The sequence below is a fragment of the Sceloporus occidentalis genome, unplaced genomic scaffold (assembly GCF_023333645.1).
Source record: "Sceloporus occidentalis isolate IW3139 unplaced genomic scaffold, rSceOcc1.0.p SCAF_5, whole genome shotgun sequence".
Taxonomy (NCBI): Eukaryota; Metazoa; Chordata; class Lepidosauria; order Squamata; family Phrynosomatidae; genus Sceloporus; species Sceloporus occidentalis.
The window spans coordinates 15,901,094-15,918,709 of record NW_028316985.1 but is presented as its reverse complement, the minus strand read 5'-3'; the positions used below and the strand labels follow the sequence as shown (position 1 = coordinate 15,918,709).

Here is a 17,616-nt window from a genome sequence, read left to right as displayed (position 1 = left end):
GCAGGACTTTACAGATTAAGGTAGAAGTGGAAAAAATAACCAAAATAGCTCCCCTCAAAAGAAAAAAATCAGGTTGAGGACAAGAAAAAACAATTATTTCTTTATTAAAAGACAGAAAAAGATATCAGTAGAAACTGACAGAACAGTCTACATTCAGTTTGCACCCTGCAAATACCAAACTCAGGCATGGGGCAAAACTAGACACAGTGATTTTAAGCAGATAGGCAATCAATGAAATATTCCTGTCTCTCATTTTATTTTGATTGCTGCAAACTGAGCTCAAAGAAGAAAAATAGTTTGTTTTCAATTAACTTAGCAGAGGGGAAAGGAGGGATGCAATCTTCTTCTTTCTTGTAGACCCCAGGAAAAGTAAACTGTGGTAGCCTCTCCAAGATTGTGTGTCCTCCCTCATTAATAACTTTCACTATCTTGATCACACTGTGATGTTGTTTGCTCATATGTGCCCTGGTTTTCATCTTTGAAATGTTGGAGGATATGTAGTCTTGATGCCCCAGCATTCAAGAGAATACTGAACTCTCCCATTTGATATTCATATGTCAAATCATAACTTTGGCCCGGTACAGACTGTGCTTTGTGCCGGCTTGGAGCCGATATTAGGGCTCCGTAGGGCTGGGCGTCCATAAGCGCCCAGCCCTTCAATCGGTGCCCATGCACCATCTTGCTGTGGCCCCATCCACATGGAGTGCGGCATTGTGACACATGCGCGTTCATGCGCCCAAATGGCTCCAGCTGGAAGAGGTGCCATGGCACTGCTCCGTGGCGCTTATGACACCTCTAAAAAGAAGCTGCTCTAGGCAGCTCCTTTTTACGGATCGCATTGGTGCCGCACCGTGCAGTTGGTGCAACACCAATGAGGGGCAAAAACAGGTGGCATGAAGTCGCCTGTCTGTATCCCCCCCTTGCCATATATAACATTTTAAAATCCCCTTGAGTGCAAATTTAGTAGATTTCAGACGTCAATTTTCAAAGGTAAAATGTTTACCCACCAAGACCTCTGATTTAAACACACTCTGATTTCTAACATAATGCAATTCCTTACCTTTGGATGGCTGGTAAATCATTTCACTTCGTGCCATGTGAATTGTGATCAGAGCCATTAGGACAGATACAAAGGGAATAAGAAAGCCCAGGTTTTTGGCCACTGACTGCTGGATATACGAAATGCTGACAAACACAATGGCTGAACCTAAATTTACCAACCAATAAAACCTGAAGGGAAAAATGTCAACAGTAGTCAGTTTTGGAAGGGTTATGAGGAATAACAGCTATCCATTAGAAGAGGCCAACTGGTTTTAAAATGAAATTCATATTAGTAGTGTACCAACACCTAGCAACAAAAAGTCAAGAATATCTCAGAGGAGGCAGTATAATAGGGTTAGATAGTCTTATTGTTCCAAAATGTCCCTGTCTATGGAGCTTAACTCTTTATTTACCTTAAAGCTTAATTCGGGTGGCATCCTGATGTTATCAGAAGGTTTTTGCCACTGAATTTGCCACCCAAATACAGCCTGGGCGCATCCCTGCTTCCAGGAGCACTTCTGGTGGCTATTTTCTTAAACCAGAAAAGTCCCGTATCTGAAAAGAGCTGTGCAGATCCTGGAAGTGCGGATGTATTTGGACTGTATTCCAGCAGCAAATTTGGTGGCAAAAACCTTCTAATAACACCAGGATGCCTCCTGAATTAAGCTTTTAGCTGGATAGAGGTAAATCGATTTATTAAGCCATGGGATAAGCTCCTATGTATCCTGAACTTTCTGTGGTGTAAACTGATACTCTTATGGATATAAGGTCAGATTTACTTTTCTGCTTCTCGAAAGTACCCAACAGTTTTTTTTTAGTTACATTTCAGAAAAACCTGAACATGGCAGCACAAGGCATAGCTTGAGCCAGTATTTGAACCATGCATTCTCTCCAACTGCTGAGTGAAGCCACATACACTGTAATTTTAAAAGTAACTAAAAGTTACAGTTACACTACAAAAGAGATTCCCTCCCATTGAGCTGCAATCATAATGTAAGTGTTCTTTTTTTACTAGAAAAAGAAACTAATTACAAATATTTCACTATTTATAACTAGTTCTTTCTGAGTTCTGGAGCTGGAAACATGAAAACAATATTCTCTTTCTCTTCTGCACTGGCTGGCATGAGCCCAAGTCTCCTCCACAAGCCTCTCATAGGTTTGCTCTGACCAATTTCTTCAATAAGACTGACAGCCACAATTCTAAAATGTTTTTAAAGCCAAGTAATTTAAGATCAAGAGTATCTTCGAAGAACTCCAAAGGTCAGGGCAAAATCTTTATATGTTGGAAGCACAGAAAGCAGAAGAATCCCCTAGTTGGTGTTAACTCTGAACAAAATAATCTTTCATCTCTTTAGAATGACAGTGGATGATTTGGAGCAGTAGCCTGCCAAACAGAATACAGAAGACAGCCAAAGGAAAGAACAATGACGGACCCAATTTAAGGGAATTTAGTGTTGCTGAGAACTCTTTTGTGCTTGTCAAGGGTGTTGGCAAACCACCTGAGCACCAGGGAACCAAGATTCCCATCCACCAAGGTCACCTTCAAAAGACCAGAGAATTTCAACCTTTCTTGTAAAACAAAAAAGAAAGAAATTATTGTGGCCCATTCCACATCAGTTTAAAACATCTGAATTTGCATGAGTGATTTGGTGATACTTGGCCTTAAGAGATTATTACATTTGCAACAAAGAACAATTTTAGTTCTCTTTTGGCTCTGGAAATGAAAAACTTTCCTAGCTTTGCAAAGAACTGCGATTTCAAACAGAGTAAAGACTGTACAAGAAATACCATCACATTGCTAAAAAACCTTACTCTGTGTCTACTTTTGTATCCCTTCCCCATCATGTGAAATACTACATTTCATAGTTTTTTGTGGTTTTTCTGGGCTATGAGGCCATGTTCTAGGAGAGTTTATTCCTAATGTTTCACCAGCAGGTGTAGCTGGCATCTTCAGACAATCCCATTATAACAATAAAAATGTAATTCATTATACTGTTTATCCCTTTTGTAAATTTTGGTTATTTTACAGGGAAAAAATCCAGAACTGTTGAGAATGGCATAAAACCTGGAAAATTCCTATACAAATTCTGCTGAAAACTTTCTGCCCTTCAAAGTAACTTTTACAAAACAAATAGAAAAACTATACTTGTCATACAAAGAAAATTATTTTGTTCACGCTTGTTCTGTTAATTCTGGAATGTTGAACTCATCAACAATATTCCTAATGTCCTTTTCACATGTCATACTGCTGGGCCATGTATCCCCCATCCTGTACATGTATTCCCCATCCGGCACATCCATTTGAATTTAGTGGCCTACATGTAGAATTTCACATTTGCCTCTATTTAATTTAATTTTATTACTTTCTGCCCCATTTTCTACTCTGTCGAAGTTCTTTTGAATTCTGTTCCCATCTTCCAATGTGTTAGCCACCCCTCCCAGTTTTGTGTGATCTGCAAACTTGATAAGGATGCCCTCTACCCTGTTGTCTAAGTTATTTATAAAAACGTTGAAAAGCAATGGCCCTAGGATAGAACCCTGAGGCACTCCACTCAAGACCTCTTTCTAGTTTCAAGCACAGCCAGTGATAAAGAATCTTTGAACATGGTTTTCTAACTAGTTGTGGATTCATCTGACAGAGTTTCCATCTATTCCACATTTAATAAGTTATGGGCGACCTTATCAAATCTATTGCTAAAATCCAAATAAATAGCATCTACAGCATACCCACCATCTACAAAACTAGTAAACAGAGAAAAAAGATATAAGATTAGTTTGGCAGGATTTGTTCTTGAAAAAGCCAGGCTCGCTCTTATTGATTACTGTATTGTCATCAAGATACTTGCAGATAACTCCTGTATATTCTGTTTGGAGAGCCAGTATGGCATAGTGGTTTGAGCATTGGACTAGGGCTCTGGAGACCAGGGTTTGAATCCCACTTTGGCCATATAAACCCACTGGGTGACCTTAGGTGAGTCACAGTCTCTCAGCATCAGAGGATGACAATGGCAAACCCCTCTGAAGAAACTTGCCAAGATAAAACCCATGATAGGATCACCTTAGGGTTGCCATAAGTCAGAAACAACTTGAAGGCACACAATGACAAATAGCAAATATTTTGCTGTAATGTTTTTCTTGGTACTGAGGTCAGGCTAATGGCTCTGTTGTTTCCATAGCTAAATGCTAAGGAATCTTACGATTTGTGGTTTGTTGTGGCATCAAAGCTCTCTGACAAAGGAGGCTAAATGTCTCACAAAACTTTAATTCCCAGAATTTCATAGCACTAAGCCATGGCAGTTAAAATGATGTCAACCTGGATTATTCTTGCTGTGTGGATGCAGCACAAGGTTTATAGTTTAGAGATGTAGAATTCTCTTCTAGAGAGCTTCTTTGCAGTGCTACTCAAAGTGATAGTCCATGAACTGGTGATGGTCCATGAACCATGGAGTGTTTTCAGAACCAACTGTACCCAGTGGGCACAGATATGGTACCAGTGTGATGTAGTGGTTTCAGTGTTGGACTATGACACTGGTGACCAGGATTCAAGTCCCTGCTTGACCATGAAATCCCCTGGGTGACCTTGGGCAAGTCACATGCTCTCAGCCTCAGGGAAAGTCAATGGCAAGCATCCTCTGATCAAATCTTCCCCAAAAAACCCTGTGGTAGGTTCAGGTCACCATAAGTCAGAAATGACTTGAAGACACACAACAACAAACCCTAGAAAATTGTGGAGGAAAGCCTGAGAAGCACTGCTCTAGTGGACACCCCTGAACTATATGCTAGAGAACTCTATGGACTTCAGCAGACTACAAATCCCAGAAGCCCTAGGATAAAGTCATGATAGTTAAAGTGGTATCAAACTGTAAGAATGGTAAAATACAGACATGCTCAGGGACACAAAAATGTGATAAGAAAAGTCCTACTGGATCAGAATATAGGCAGAAGGACAGCCAGGCATTTTCTACCTAGACATACTGTAGTTCCATCATACAAAAGACCCTTCTTTTCCTATAGCAATACTTCCAACTATTAAACATTAACAGGGAGATAATGATATAGGGGTCAAAGCTTGAGATTTACTTATAACAGCTGGAATCTGCACTTCTCACAGTGACTCAGCTTTTAAAAAAAAGAGTGGGGAGAAAGAAAAATCACACAGAAATTGCAAACATTAAAATCTACAGGTTCTTAACCATTTGCTGGGTCATGGACTGGTCTGAAAAACTTGAAGAAAGCTATGGCCCTTTCCACCACTTCCACCCTCAGGGGAAAAAATGCATTTAAACACAGTTTTCAAGATGTCATGAAGGAAATCAAATAGGTAACCTGTACCCAAAATAATTTTTGTTGTTGATGGTGGTTCATAAAGCCCTTGAAGCTCATCCAAGGACTCCCTAGGGGTCCATGGGCCATAGGATAAGAACTGCTTATCTAGCGTGAAGACAAAATGTTGTCCCCACTCTGTTAAGGTATAGAATAAAATTATTGGCTGTTGCTGCTGTTGTGTGCTATCAAGTCATTTCTGACTTAAGGTGACCCAAAGATGAACCAATCATGGGGTTTTCTTGGCAAGATTTGTTCAGCATGGGTTTGCCTTTGGCATCCTCTGAGGCTGGGAGAGTGTCACTTGCCATCCAGTGAGTTTCCATAGCTGCGTGGTGATTTGGACTCTGGTCTCCACAGTCTTCGGCCAGTGTGCAAACCACTACATTATGGTGGCTCTCTGTATCTGGAGTACAGAGTCCTATTTCCAGACTAAGGATAATGCCTAAACAATAATAGCTCCTTGAAAGTTTGGATTAAACCCTGAAGTATATTCACCAGCATCCCTACCATGGAAGTCACCAGCCACCAGTATATGATGCGTGGACCAGAAGATAATGCAGCACTTCCTTTGTCCCTGGCTTTGTGAGTATAAAAGTAGCCAAGATTCTGGAAATAGAACTGATGGTAAATATTAAGGGTTGCATTACCAGGAAATTCTCTTTTAACGCCTATATAATATATATGGTATGGTAGTTTGGGTGTTGGAATAGGACACTGGGAGACCAGGGTTCAAATTAGGCCTTGGCCATGGAAACCCATTGAGTGACAATGGGCAAGTCACACTCTCTCAGCCTCAGAGGATGGCAATGGCAAAACCCCTTTAAAGAAATGCGCCAAGAAAACCCTATGATAGCTTTGCCATAGGGTTGCCATAATAAGTAAAAAAATGACTTGGTGGCACACAACAAATCCAACAAGACCAAACAGTGCATAAAGGAGGCATCACTTGTACTTGTTGTTTGCCATCAAGTCAATTTCAATTTATGGTGACCCTATGAATGAGAGACCTCCAAGAGACCTCTTCCTTGCTCAGACCTTGTAAACTCAGCGCTGTGTCTCCCTCCATCTCTTCTTCTGTGCCTACTGCCTCTCACTTTACCATTACCATATTTTTCATGGAGTCACACCATCTCATGATATGTATAACAGCCTCAGTTTAGTCATCTTGTTTAGTCAGTCCTAATTCCAGCCTAGCAAAATATTCAAGCTTATTAAAGGCTCAGAGTGTATCTGTACTGTGAGAATACAGTCAGCCTTTCTTATTCACATATACAATCATCCATGCTTGAATACATATATTGTATTTAATGAGAATTGAACATCCATGGATTTTGGTGTCCATGGCGGGATCCTGGAACCAAGTCCCAGTGAATAGCAAGGGCCCACTGTAATGCAGTTTGACACCAATTTAGGTGCTGTAGCTCCATCCTATGGAATCCTGGGATTTGTAGTTTTAGAAGGTCTTTATCTTTCTCTATGAAAGAATGCTGGTGCCTCAGAAAACTACAAATCCCAGGATTCTGTAGGATGGAGCCATAGCCATTAAAGTGGTGTCAAATGGCATTATTTCTACAGTGCAGATGTATCCTTCATTTAGTTTCCCTAGATTTTTCATCTCCACGATGTGCTCCTTCTTTTTCCAGTTCCTGTGCAGCTATAGAAATTAGATTTTTATCACCTGACTTTCTTAGTGTAAGAAAAAGCCTCAAGCAATGCCCAGTGTGGATTTTCCCAAAGAAATATTTTATATGCATTCATCTTTTCCCTTTGTAATGAACATCAGAAAGTGTCACTTTGATTTTGAAAAAACCCTCTCTCTGAAATGCTAGGACTCCAGCACAATAAATTCTCCTGAGCAATAATTGTTCAAATCAGACTCCTGCCTTAATTCTCCGGAGTCTTATTTAATCAAAATGATGTTGCTAATTAAGGATTAAAACCCAGCACTGAAAATTTTAAAAAGACTTTCCTCTCTCTACTACTCTCTTTTGGGTAGGTCAGTGAGGAAGAATTTGCTTTAAGGAACTAAACAATCTTTTCACCTTCAGTTAAATATTTAGGAATGAACTCAGATGTAATCCAAAAATGTCCCAGGGATGGTTGGTTAAAGAAGTTTTTCCTGAGAATTATATTAAGGAAACTGTCCCTGTAGGAATACAGCTGTGATTCATTTCCATCAGCACTTTCATTAGCAACATTAAATGTATTTAACATGTTTTTATGCCATGTTCACCTCTACATATAAATCTATAGTGGTAACTTCCAGTAAAGAAGATATGGATGCCTGCTGCCAAGACCAGGGGGCCATTCACACTACAGAATTATAACATTATTATTCCACTTTAACCAATGTGGTCCTGTTATATGTAATCCTGGGATTGGCAGTTTAATGAAGGGCATTTAGACAGAGATCTCTAGTGCCTCACTAAACTAAAAATTCTAGGATTCCATAGGGAGCCATGACAGCTAAAGTGGAATCATAGTGTTATAATTGTGTAGTGTGAATGGGCCCCAGGTCAGATGACCAATGAGGGAGGAAGGAACTATCACAAAAGTATTTTCCATGTTGCTGCTTTTATGTAGCAAAGACAGCATGTAATAAACACTCCTACATGACAGGGTTGTAAGTAGATTGCCATGTTTCATTCCTAATTTTTAAGGCGGTAGTGAAAGTGACATATCAGGGGCACAAGCCTGTCAATATGCTTAAAAATAAATGTATACAGAGGGTGATGTCTTTGGGAAAATATTTTAATTAGGGGTAACTAAAATGTCAAAAGTAACTTTAATCAGCTTGCCATCTGTGTGGAGGTCTGGATCTGTTGTGCAGATGAGTTCCAGTTAGAGGAGCTGTTATTTACCATTGATTCCTTAGTACATCTCTCACCTTGACTACTGCATTCTTCTTTTGACTGGGCTCCCTTAGTCCTCCTTTAGTCCTTTAATCTCCATTCAACATTCTGCTACTAAGATTATCTTTTTGGCTCACAATTTTGATCATTTTACCCCACTCCTGGTATCTCTTCACTGGCTGCCCATTTTTAAAAGGATCCTGGATAAGTTGCTTCTGCTAATGTTCAAAGCTCTACATAAACTCACCCTCCTTTATCTGTCTGTTCTTATCTCATCTCATCATCCCGCTCAAGACCCACAGTCCAGGGGCTTGGGCTCCTTGTTTTGCCAAGGGTTTCATCTTCTTTGGATCAGATTCATCCTTTTCCACTTGTGGCACCTCACTCTTGGAACCACCTCCCCAAACATTGATGGACGATTTCCTCTTTCTTATTCTTGGAAACATTTCATATTGTAGTTTGATAGTGTTTGTTAATCTAGATTGTTAATGTATTATCTTTTTTATAGTTTTTAAAGGATTATTGTTGTATTTTAATGAGATAATTAGTCTAATCATGGTATATTCTTTTTATCTGTCATTTAATCATAGAATCATAGAATAATAGTTGGTAGAGACAACAAGGGCCATCCAGTCCAACGCCCTGCCATGTAGGAACTCACAACCAAAGCATCCCCGACAGAAGGCCATCCAGCATCTGCTTAAAGAACTCCAAAGAACACGACTCCGCCACTCTCTGAGGGAGTGTGTTCCACTGTTGAACAGCCCTTACTGTCAGGAAGTGGCAGGTTATGTGCTGATATTATGATGTCTGTAAAGTGCCACGTAGATTTGTGGTGCTATTTAAAACAATAACAACAACAGGCTTAAACAAACAGACCAAAATAAAGCTGCTTCAGGTCACTTTGGAGGTATGCTGTTTCAATGACACATGAAACTTAAGAGGCCAAAAACTGCACTAAAGCTATTCTGCAGTCTTTAAGACTAGAACGTAGCTTTGGCGTGGCTTCCGACCTCTTTGGATGCATGCACCATTTAAACATCATACCTCCAAAGTGACCCGAAGCAGCTTTATTTTGGCCTGTCTGTTTGGACCCAGTAATAATAAATATTATGCATATGTTGATTGCACATTGTTGGAGTCCTTGAAAACCCTACTTGGTTCTTTACTGAAGATAAAACATGGTGAATAGGAGTGTCATGATGTGGAACCATCACTTTGGACATAGTGATAGCTGGACTGGAGATGAGAGTACAGAAACATTTGCAACAAACTGGCTGTCAAACAACATCTCTCATTCAAGGTAGTAAAACAGCTGGAGAGGGAGTGATTTTTAGTGGACAAAGGAGGAAATAAATCATTGTTGTAATGAGCTGTTTTGACAGCTATTGTGCATCAACATCATAGAATGGAGTTACTTTTTTTGCCTGTGTTGGCCATGGCCATAATTCACTATTTTGCAGAGGAATGGGAATAGATTACTCATTACTGTGTGTGTGTGTGTGTGTGTGTGTGTCTGCGGACATAACCTGAGCAATGGATGGGGGGGGGAGCATAGGCTCACACAGGTGGCTGCCTTGTGCTGTAGCTAGGAAAGGTTGCCTTTCCTTTTTCTCAAATTTCCAAGGTGCAGTATCTGAACTGACCACTTGGGGAATCAAGGAAAATTTTCCTTCAATTGCGAATGACAACAGTAAAAGTTATGGTAACTTGCTATTAACAAGCAACTCAGTGAATTACCATTCTTCAGTGCAGTAACAGTAACAAGTAATGACCTGTTGAATGATCAGAGTAAAGAGTAAAGTAACTAGTTCTTTTTCAAAAAATAATAACCCAAACTGTGGACAAATGACCATAAAGGTCAGTAGTTCCTTCTTCTACTGTTCTTGTCCAAGCACATATACAGACCTTTCTTCTAATTTAACTCCTCCTGCAAGAGAAACACATACAAGGACACCAATACTCAACCCACATTTAGGTGTGAATATCAGGGGCTAGCATAAAATTTGTCATTCGAGATCAGTGTGACATTCAGTTGTACTTGTTACAGATTTATTACACTGCACTCCTACCCTCAGTTACTTGGGAGTAAATCCTTAAGAATTCAGTGGGATTTACTTTTCAGTAGACATGTCAAGAACTGCACTATTAAAGACCTGCTTCAACCCAACAGCCAGTTCCCAGATATTTGTTGTTCTTATGTGCCTTCAAGTCACTTCTGAATTATGGTGACCCTAAGGCAACCCTATCACAAGGTTTTCTTGTCAAAATTTGTTCAAAGAAGGATGCTGGCCATGAAAGCCTTGGACTTCACAAAGAAGGATTGCCTTGCATTCCTGAGACTGAGAGCATGTGACTTGCCCAAGGTCACCCAGTTGGTTTCCATGGCCAAGTGGGGATTCAAACCCTGTTCTCCAGAGTTGTACTCCAACACTCAAACCACTACACCAATATTGCTGCACTACAACTGCAGGAATTCCCTACCAGTGGCAATGCTGATTGGAATTTCAGGGGACTGGTCCAGCGACACAAAATATTTCACTTTTCAGGAGAAAGGAAAGAGAACAGAATAAAAGGAAGGTTGCACAAGTTCTTGCAAAGATAGGATGCTAATGATGATATAATATATCGTATTGTAATTAATTGCCCGTGTCCTTTGAGATCGCTCATTGCCTGCTGTTACTATCAGAATGGAAATTCTTGCTGTTGCCAATGAAGATTTTTCTCCGGGGGTTAATGATGGCTGTTTATATCTATATGGGCATGTGATTTTACCTGAGACTGCAACAGGGTAGGAAAATATTAAACTTCTCTTTCTGGTTCTTGTGTTTTTGAAGAAAAACACACATACTATTAACTTTTTTTTTCAGCTTAAAACTAAATCAGCATCATATCTAGCTTGGTCCTCTTTATGACTTGGTGACCACATGTACCCCCCCCCCCCCAGTCCCTATTTATTAAAACAGAGAACAGGCCTCTATTTGAAGGGCTGCCAAAGGATAGTCATCTTTTGGAAGATATTCTTCTATTTCAGTGCTGTCTAGTCTAAAAGTAAAGCAACAGAACAATGGAGGATTCTATGAAATCCTATGGAATGGCACTAAAGCTGTCTGGCTAACAATTCTAAATACTCTTATCTATTTCAGGAGGCTATAGCAGTTTGCTTTTGCTTGAACCTACTGGGAAGGACAAGATTCTACCCCCACCTTTCTTCCTCATGCTGATTTAATTTACAAACTACTTTTGCACTTGGAAATTAGTCTACAGCAACTAAAGTAAACTGAGTAAAAACTGGGAGGAGGGAAAAGCATTACTAAACAGCTTTCAAAACAGGATGATAGAGGATTAATTGGGATCGTCTTTGCCAAATTAGGACAATTAGAGGGTAGGCAATACTTCTCTTCTTAGAAGTACTAGAATGTTGTATTCTATACTTAGGTCACCTAGCATGATTAATTACAGTATAACAAAGCAGAAAAATATTGGTGTGTGTGTGTGTATAGTGAAAGGTGTTTAAATTTTTAAATCTATCTATCGATCGATCTATCTATCTATCTATCTATCTATCTATCTATCTATCTATCTATGGCGGGATACAGACGGGCAGGGGAAGACGTCTTGGAGGTGTATTCTGCTGAATACGGAGCCTCCAGACCGCCTGCCCTGGGGGCGTGGCTCAGGAGATGGGGCTTCCACATGGGGGGCACTGAAGACGCCTCACCTGGGGCCGTTTCTGACCTGCAGTTTCCAAACCGCCACCTCGGAGGACGCTGCAAAGAGAGAGGCAGCTTCCTCACGGGCGGCCAAAAACAGGGCTTTTTTTTTTCCTTTGCCGGCTGGTGGATGCGCAGCTGCGCAGCTGCAGCGCTAAGCAGCGGCGGCAGAAAGCCTATGGGCACATTTAAAGTGCCCAAGCCCCTTTAAAACTTTCCCCCCCGCTCTGCCCAAGAACAATGGTGGTCTCCTGCCAGCTGGTGATCAGCTGGTGTTGGCATCCTTGTCCTCTTGCACTTTGCCAGTGTCACCAGCATCATGGATGCCTCCTCTCCTTTGGTCCCCACGCTCTTGCTGAATCTGCAATGCACAGCCACAGCTGTCGCCGCTGCCACCACTGTCCCCCTGCCATCCCCCATCACCTCCCTTGTATATATGTAAATATTTACAGTTTTAGCGGTTTTTATTGTTAGGTGAAAATGGCACAGGAATGTGTGTAGGGGTTCACTTTAAAGTCCAAACTTTCCAAGCAGCGCATGTGTACATGTTGCTCTAGGGTTAGGGTTAGGGTTAGGGTTAGGGTTACGAGTCTTAAAATGCGCTGCAGCTGTGCTGCAGCTTCCACACCTGCATGGCAGCTGACGCTGCAATTAAAGCCTGACTGCAAACTGCGCATGTTCCAGGACCCCGACTCATTATGCGACGCAGCAGACACGGAGCTTTTAAATGGGCAACTTAAATTAGCGGCGTAGCAATTCTGACATACCGGTGCAGCTGCTTACAGACGGAGCTGCGCAGCTGCGCATCAAACGGAAAAGAAGCGGAGAAAAGCAGCACCTTTTTAATGTCGCTTCTTCCCGCTTGGGGCGTGCGGGGCGCGTGTTCATGGCGGCATTCAGGTAAGGCCCGTCTGAAGGCTCTACCTTCATGACGTCATGAATACACCCCTTTTTGCCCGTCTGTATCCCGCCTATCTATCTGTCTATCTATCTATCTATCTATCTATCTATCTATCTGGATATAAAATTTTCCACATCTTTCACATGTGTGAAATATATATAGATATAAAAATTTTCACACCTTTACATGTGTGTGTGTAAGTGTGTGTGCACCATCCAGAAAGGGAAGAAGTAGGATGAGAAGAGAGAAAGGGGGACATATTTTTAAAAAAGCAGCTGAAAAAGTGAGATGGCAGAGGATTAATGAGGACTGTTTCTGACAGATCAGAACCGTTTCAAGATATGGTGATGGCTGGGTGGGGCCCTACAGGCATCAAGTTGATACTGAGGGCCACAAGCAGCCAACAGGACATAGTTTTCCCCATCTCTGCTCTAATGTTATATTGCAAAGTCCATGAAGCAGAGATGTATGCCTTATCATTAAGTATACTGATGATGCTCTATTGAGAAAGGATGTGTGTGAAATTCTGGCTGCATCTGGCATGCAGAAATAATGCAGTTTGATACCATTTTAACTGCCATGGCTCAATACCATGGAATTCTGGAATTTGTAGTTTTGTAAGATAGTCAGCTTTCTTTGCCAGAGAGCTCTGGTGCCACAACAAGCTACAAACCCCCAGATCGAACCAAATCATTTTAAATGGTATCAAACTGCATCGTTTCAGCAGGGAAAATGCAGCCTCTATCAGATTTGGCTGGAAGTTATTTGCAATTCCAAAGGCATCAGCAGTCAAAATAACATCTCTTTAGAAGAAACAGATAATATTCAACCACCAAGATCTTTCCATATACGTCCCCTCCCATTCTCCCATTGCTTATTCTCCTATTGCAATAGGTACTGACCAGTTGAAAAATGTCATGAGCTCCTTTGGACCAGGTTCATTAAGATTGCATAAGCGCAGAGGACACACTATGGCTCTTATTCCTCCTGAACCAAGGCAGGTGGCAACCAGTCCAATGTAAAACAGAATCATCTGTTCCCTCTTTGCCAAGGTGTGAATAACGTAGCGTTTATCTATGAAGAAATCTTCAAAAGGGAAGGCAACCACAGGTAACAGGGCTGTACCTGTAACAGGAGAGATGGGCACATAAGACCAGCTGAAGGACTAAAATATTACAAATAAAACCAGATTTTTGAAAAGTTTCTTTTGAGTAAAACTCCCAGAATCTCACAGCCAACATGACTGCGGCCATACCGAGTGGGGGAATTTGAGGTTTTTTAGTCAAAAGTAACATTCCCAAACTCTAAAGAATGTATTCCTTGCATAGGGTTGCCACACTGAAAACTGGAGAACACTCCTGTACCTTTAATGCTTGTGTAGAAGAGAGTGTTGCTTGTCACACAACCAGGTGACAGGCAATATCTCTTCCCTCTTCTCTTCTTCATAAACATTATCTCTTCTTCACTGATATTAAGAGTACAGAAACCCTCTCTAGGTTTCACTCTGGCAACTCGGGGGAGGGGGGCTAATGTACCCCAACTATCCAGATAAGGGCCTAAATCCAATTTTAGTCGTAACAAAAGTAGACTCATTGAAATTAACGGGGCTTGCATTAGTCAACATTAGTCTCATTCATTTCAATCTGAAATAAAAATGAATATAGCCCATGTGCAGGAATCATGGAGACCTCCAGTTTTTATTTGATTGCAGCTCCCAGCAGCCCCAGCCACTATAGTGAGTAATCATGGGAGTTGCAGCCCAACAATATTTGGAAGGTTGCACCATTCCCACATCTGATTAACCCCAGGAGTCCAAGCTTGTTAAACCTTTGTCTGTTCCTATCAAGAACCGGTTTCAGCCACATCAATTGCAGGTTATTGTTTCCCTGGTAGTAAGTTGATCATTACACTACAAATGCTACCTTTTGTCACTTGCAAAGTATCTAGTGTATTCAGTCCATCTCCATGTTGATACTGGAGAACCAGACTTTAGGAAGCCATTGTCTGAGCATACCTCACACTACACATGACAATGAGAGAACATTCCCCCATGCTCCCATAGCAAACAGCAAAACAAGATAAAACTTACCTATAAAATGCAGCAATGCACAGATATATACCAGTTTGAGCCGCCTTTCTGGACGTTCTGCAAGCCAGTCCATCAGAGCAGGGGTCATCATATAGGTACCCATAAAGCAAAGATTGATCATGGCTGCCTGGTAGTTGTAGTAGCCAAGTTTGATGGTGCAGAAAAGGATCATGTTGCAGACAATGCCAAAGAAAGTGAACTTTTCACACAGGTCCACCAGGATGGCACAAATCGTCACCTGGACCTCTTTCTGAAACTTTGAGCCAAATTGGTGAGGTGGGCACTTTCTTCTCTCCTTCTTGGGACTGTCTTTCAGAAGTTGTGCTTCTTGGATGAGCCTGATGCCTGAGGGAGGCATTGCTTTTGATACAGTCAGATAAGACAAGCTTAGAGCAACACACGTTTTGTGAGAGCCCTCAGCAACCCTCTCCTGTAATTAACACAAAAGTGAGACCTTTGTGTTAAATTCCACACCTTGCTGCAACAACTCTCAGAACTTCTCTTATATTCATGTTTTAGGATCCAAGACATCGATAGTAACTTATTCGAGAGCACAATTTGGGTGGAAACCAATCTGTTTAATTAGCTTGCTATGTGGCAAATGCAATCTTTGTGCCTTCCTTCCTTCTCCCACCCGCAAACAATTGCCTATTAAAATTATGTGAATCCAATATCATGTGCTGCAAACTTTATCTGCCCGTTACAGATAAAGGTTTAAATACCGAGGAAGTCTAAAGCACCTCAGCAAAATTCAAATATTAGGATCCAGAAAATAATGTGGGGCTAATATTCCAATGTTTTAATTAAGCAACTGCAAATAAAACTGGAAGCAAAGAGATAAAGTCATGAAGGATACACGTTAGCAGATGAACAATAGTTTATCGTTATTCCATTTCTTGTTATTTTTGAGTGAAATTCAGATAAGGAAGTTAATTAGAGAGGGAATAATATGCCACTAGATTTAAGTGTAATAAGTAGCACTACCATTAATACTCTTCTTCCTAATAATTACAATGTGTTCATGTAAAGTTGGGGGTGGAGGTGAAACAAATCTTCAGGGGATGTCTCTAAGCCATTTTCTCCTTGCAATTGAGTTCTAAGCCCATTTTGGGAATTTGCCTGAACATATGAGGTCACTAAGTGGGCAGAGCAGGGTGGGGAATGGTATGATCTTGCAGATGGTGTTTAACTGCAACTCCCAGCATTCTACAGCATTGACTATGTTGGCTACGGTAATGGAAGATGTAGTCCAGCAATGAACCAGTGTGGTACAGTCATCTGAGTATGGGACCCCAGGAGAGCAGGATTCAAATCCCTGCTCAGCCATGGAAACCACAGGGAAACCTTGGGCAAGTCACACACTCTCAGCCTCAGAGGAAGGCACTTTTTCTGAAGCTTAGACTTGCCAAGAAAATGCTATGGTGAGGGCCAGCATGGTGTAGTGGTTGGAGTGTAGGACTACAACTCTGTAGACCAGGGTTCAAATCTCTGCTCTAGCATAAAAACCCACTGGTGTCCTTGGGTAAGTTATACTCTCTCAGCCTCAGAGGATGGCAATGGCAACCCCCCTCCAAATAAAATTGCCAAGTAAACCCCTATGAAAGGTTCACCTTAGGGTTGCCATAAATCAAAAATGACTTGGAGGCGCACAACAACAACAACAACAAAAACTTGCCATAAATTTGAATCAACTTCAAGATAAAACAACAACAACAACAACAACAACAAGTTTAATAATACCTGGAGGGCTGGACTGGGCTGGAACACAGCTTTGGCGCAGCTTCTGGATTCTTAAGATGTGTGTGTCATTTAAACAGCATACCTCCAAAGTGACCTGAAGCAGCTTTATTTTGGCCTGTCTATACGGGCCCTTCTTTCCCCACTTTGTCCTCAGCTTACATCCAGCTGCAAACTGAGTTCAAAGTACAAAAGTAGTTTGCACTCCATTAACTCTGCAGGGAAGAGAAGAGGGGTAGAATCTTTCCCTCCCCCATAGACCCAGGCAAAAGCAATTACAGCTTTTGTGCTTCCTCATAGACTCATAGAGTTGGAAGAGACCCCAAGCCATGCAGGAACTCTCAGTCAATGCATCCCTGACAGATGACCATCCAGCCTCTGTTTAAAGACCTCTAATGAACACCACTCTATGAGGTAGTGTGTTCCACTGTCAAACAGCCCTTACTGTCAGGAAGTTCCTCCTGATGTTGAGGTGGAATCTCTTTTCCTGTAGCTTGCATCCATTGTTCTGGGTCCTGTTCTCTGGAGCAGCAGAAAACAAGCTTGGTCCATCCTCAATCTGACACCCCTTCAAATACTTAAACAGGGCTATCATATCACCTCTTAACCATCTCTTTTCCAGGCTAAACATACCCAGCTCCCTAAGTCTTTCCTCATAAGGCATGGTTTCCTAGACCTTCACCATTTTAGTTGCCCTCCTGTGGACATGCTCCAGTTTCTCAACATCCTTTTTGAATTGTGGTGCCCAGAACTTGGACATGTTAAAAACTTTTGCCATCTTGATCACACTCTGACATTGCTTGGCCACATACATCCTCGTTTTCATCTGTGAAATATGGAAGGGTATGTGTGAGCCTGAAAGGTGGTACTGGATTTTTTTATGTCTTTGTATGCTGAAACAGACTAACATAGTTCTCTATTTCACTACTTTGGCACTACAAAGTTATAGCATTTTGA

At 41.3% G+C, this 17,616-nt stretch overlaps 1 protein-coding gene across 1 annotated transcript in view; it reads right to left on the bottom strand.

The window, feature by feature from the left end:
- Positions 1 to 15,280, bottom strand: part of LOC149311687 (solute carrier family 15 member 5-like) — a 45,784-nt gene extending 30,504 nt beyond the window's left edge. Inside the window, exons 1-3 of the mRNA XM_089526687.1 lie at positions 14,923 to 15,280; positions 13,736 to 13,958; positions 1,061 to 1,230 (exon numbers count right to left, since the gene is read on the bottom strand). Coding sequence (XP_089382813.1) covers positions 1,061 to 1,230; positions 13,736 to 13,958; positions 14,923 to 15,280 — 751 coding nt within the window. The remainder of the gene's footprint in view (positions 1 to 1,060; positions 1,231 to 13,735; positions 13,959 to 14,922) is intronic.
- Between the last annotated feature and the right edge of the window lie 2,336 nt (positions 15,281 to 17,616).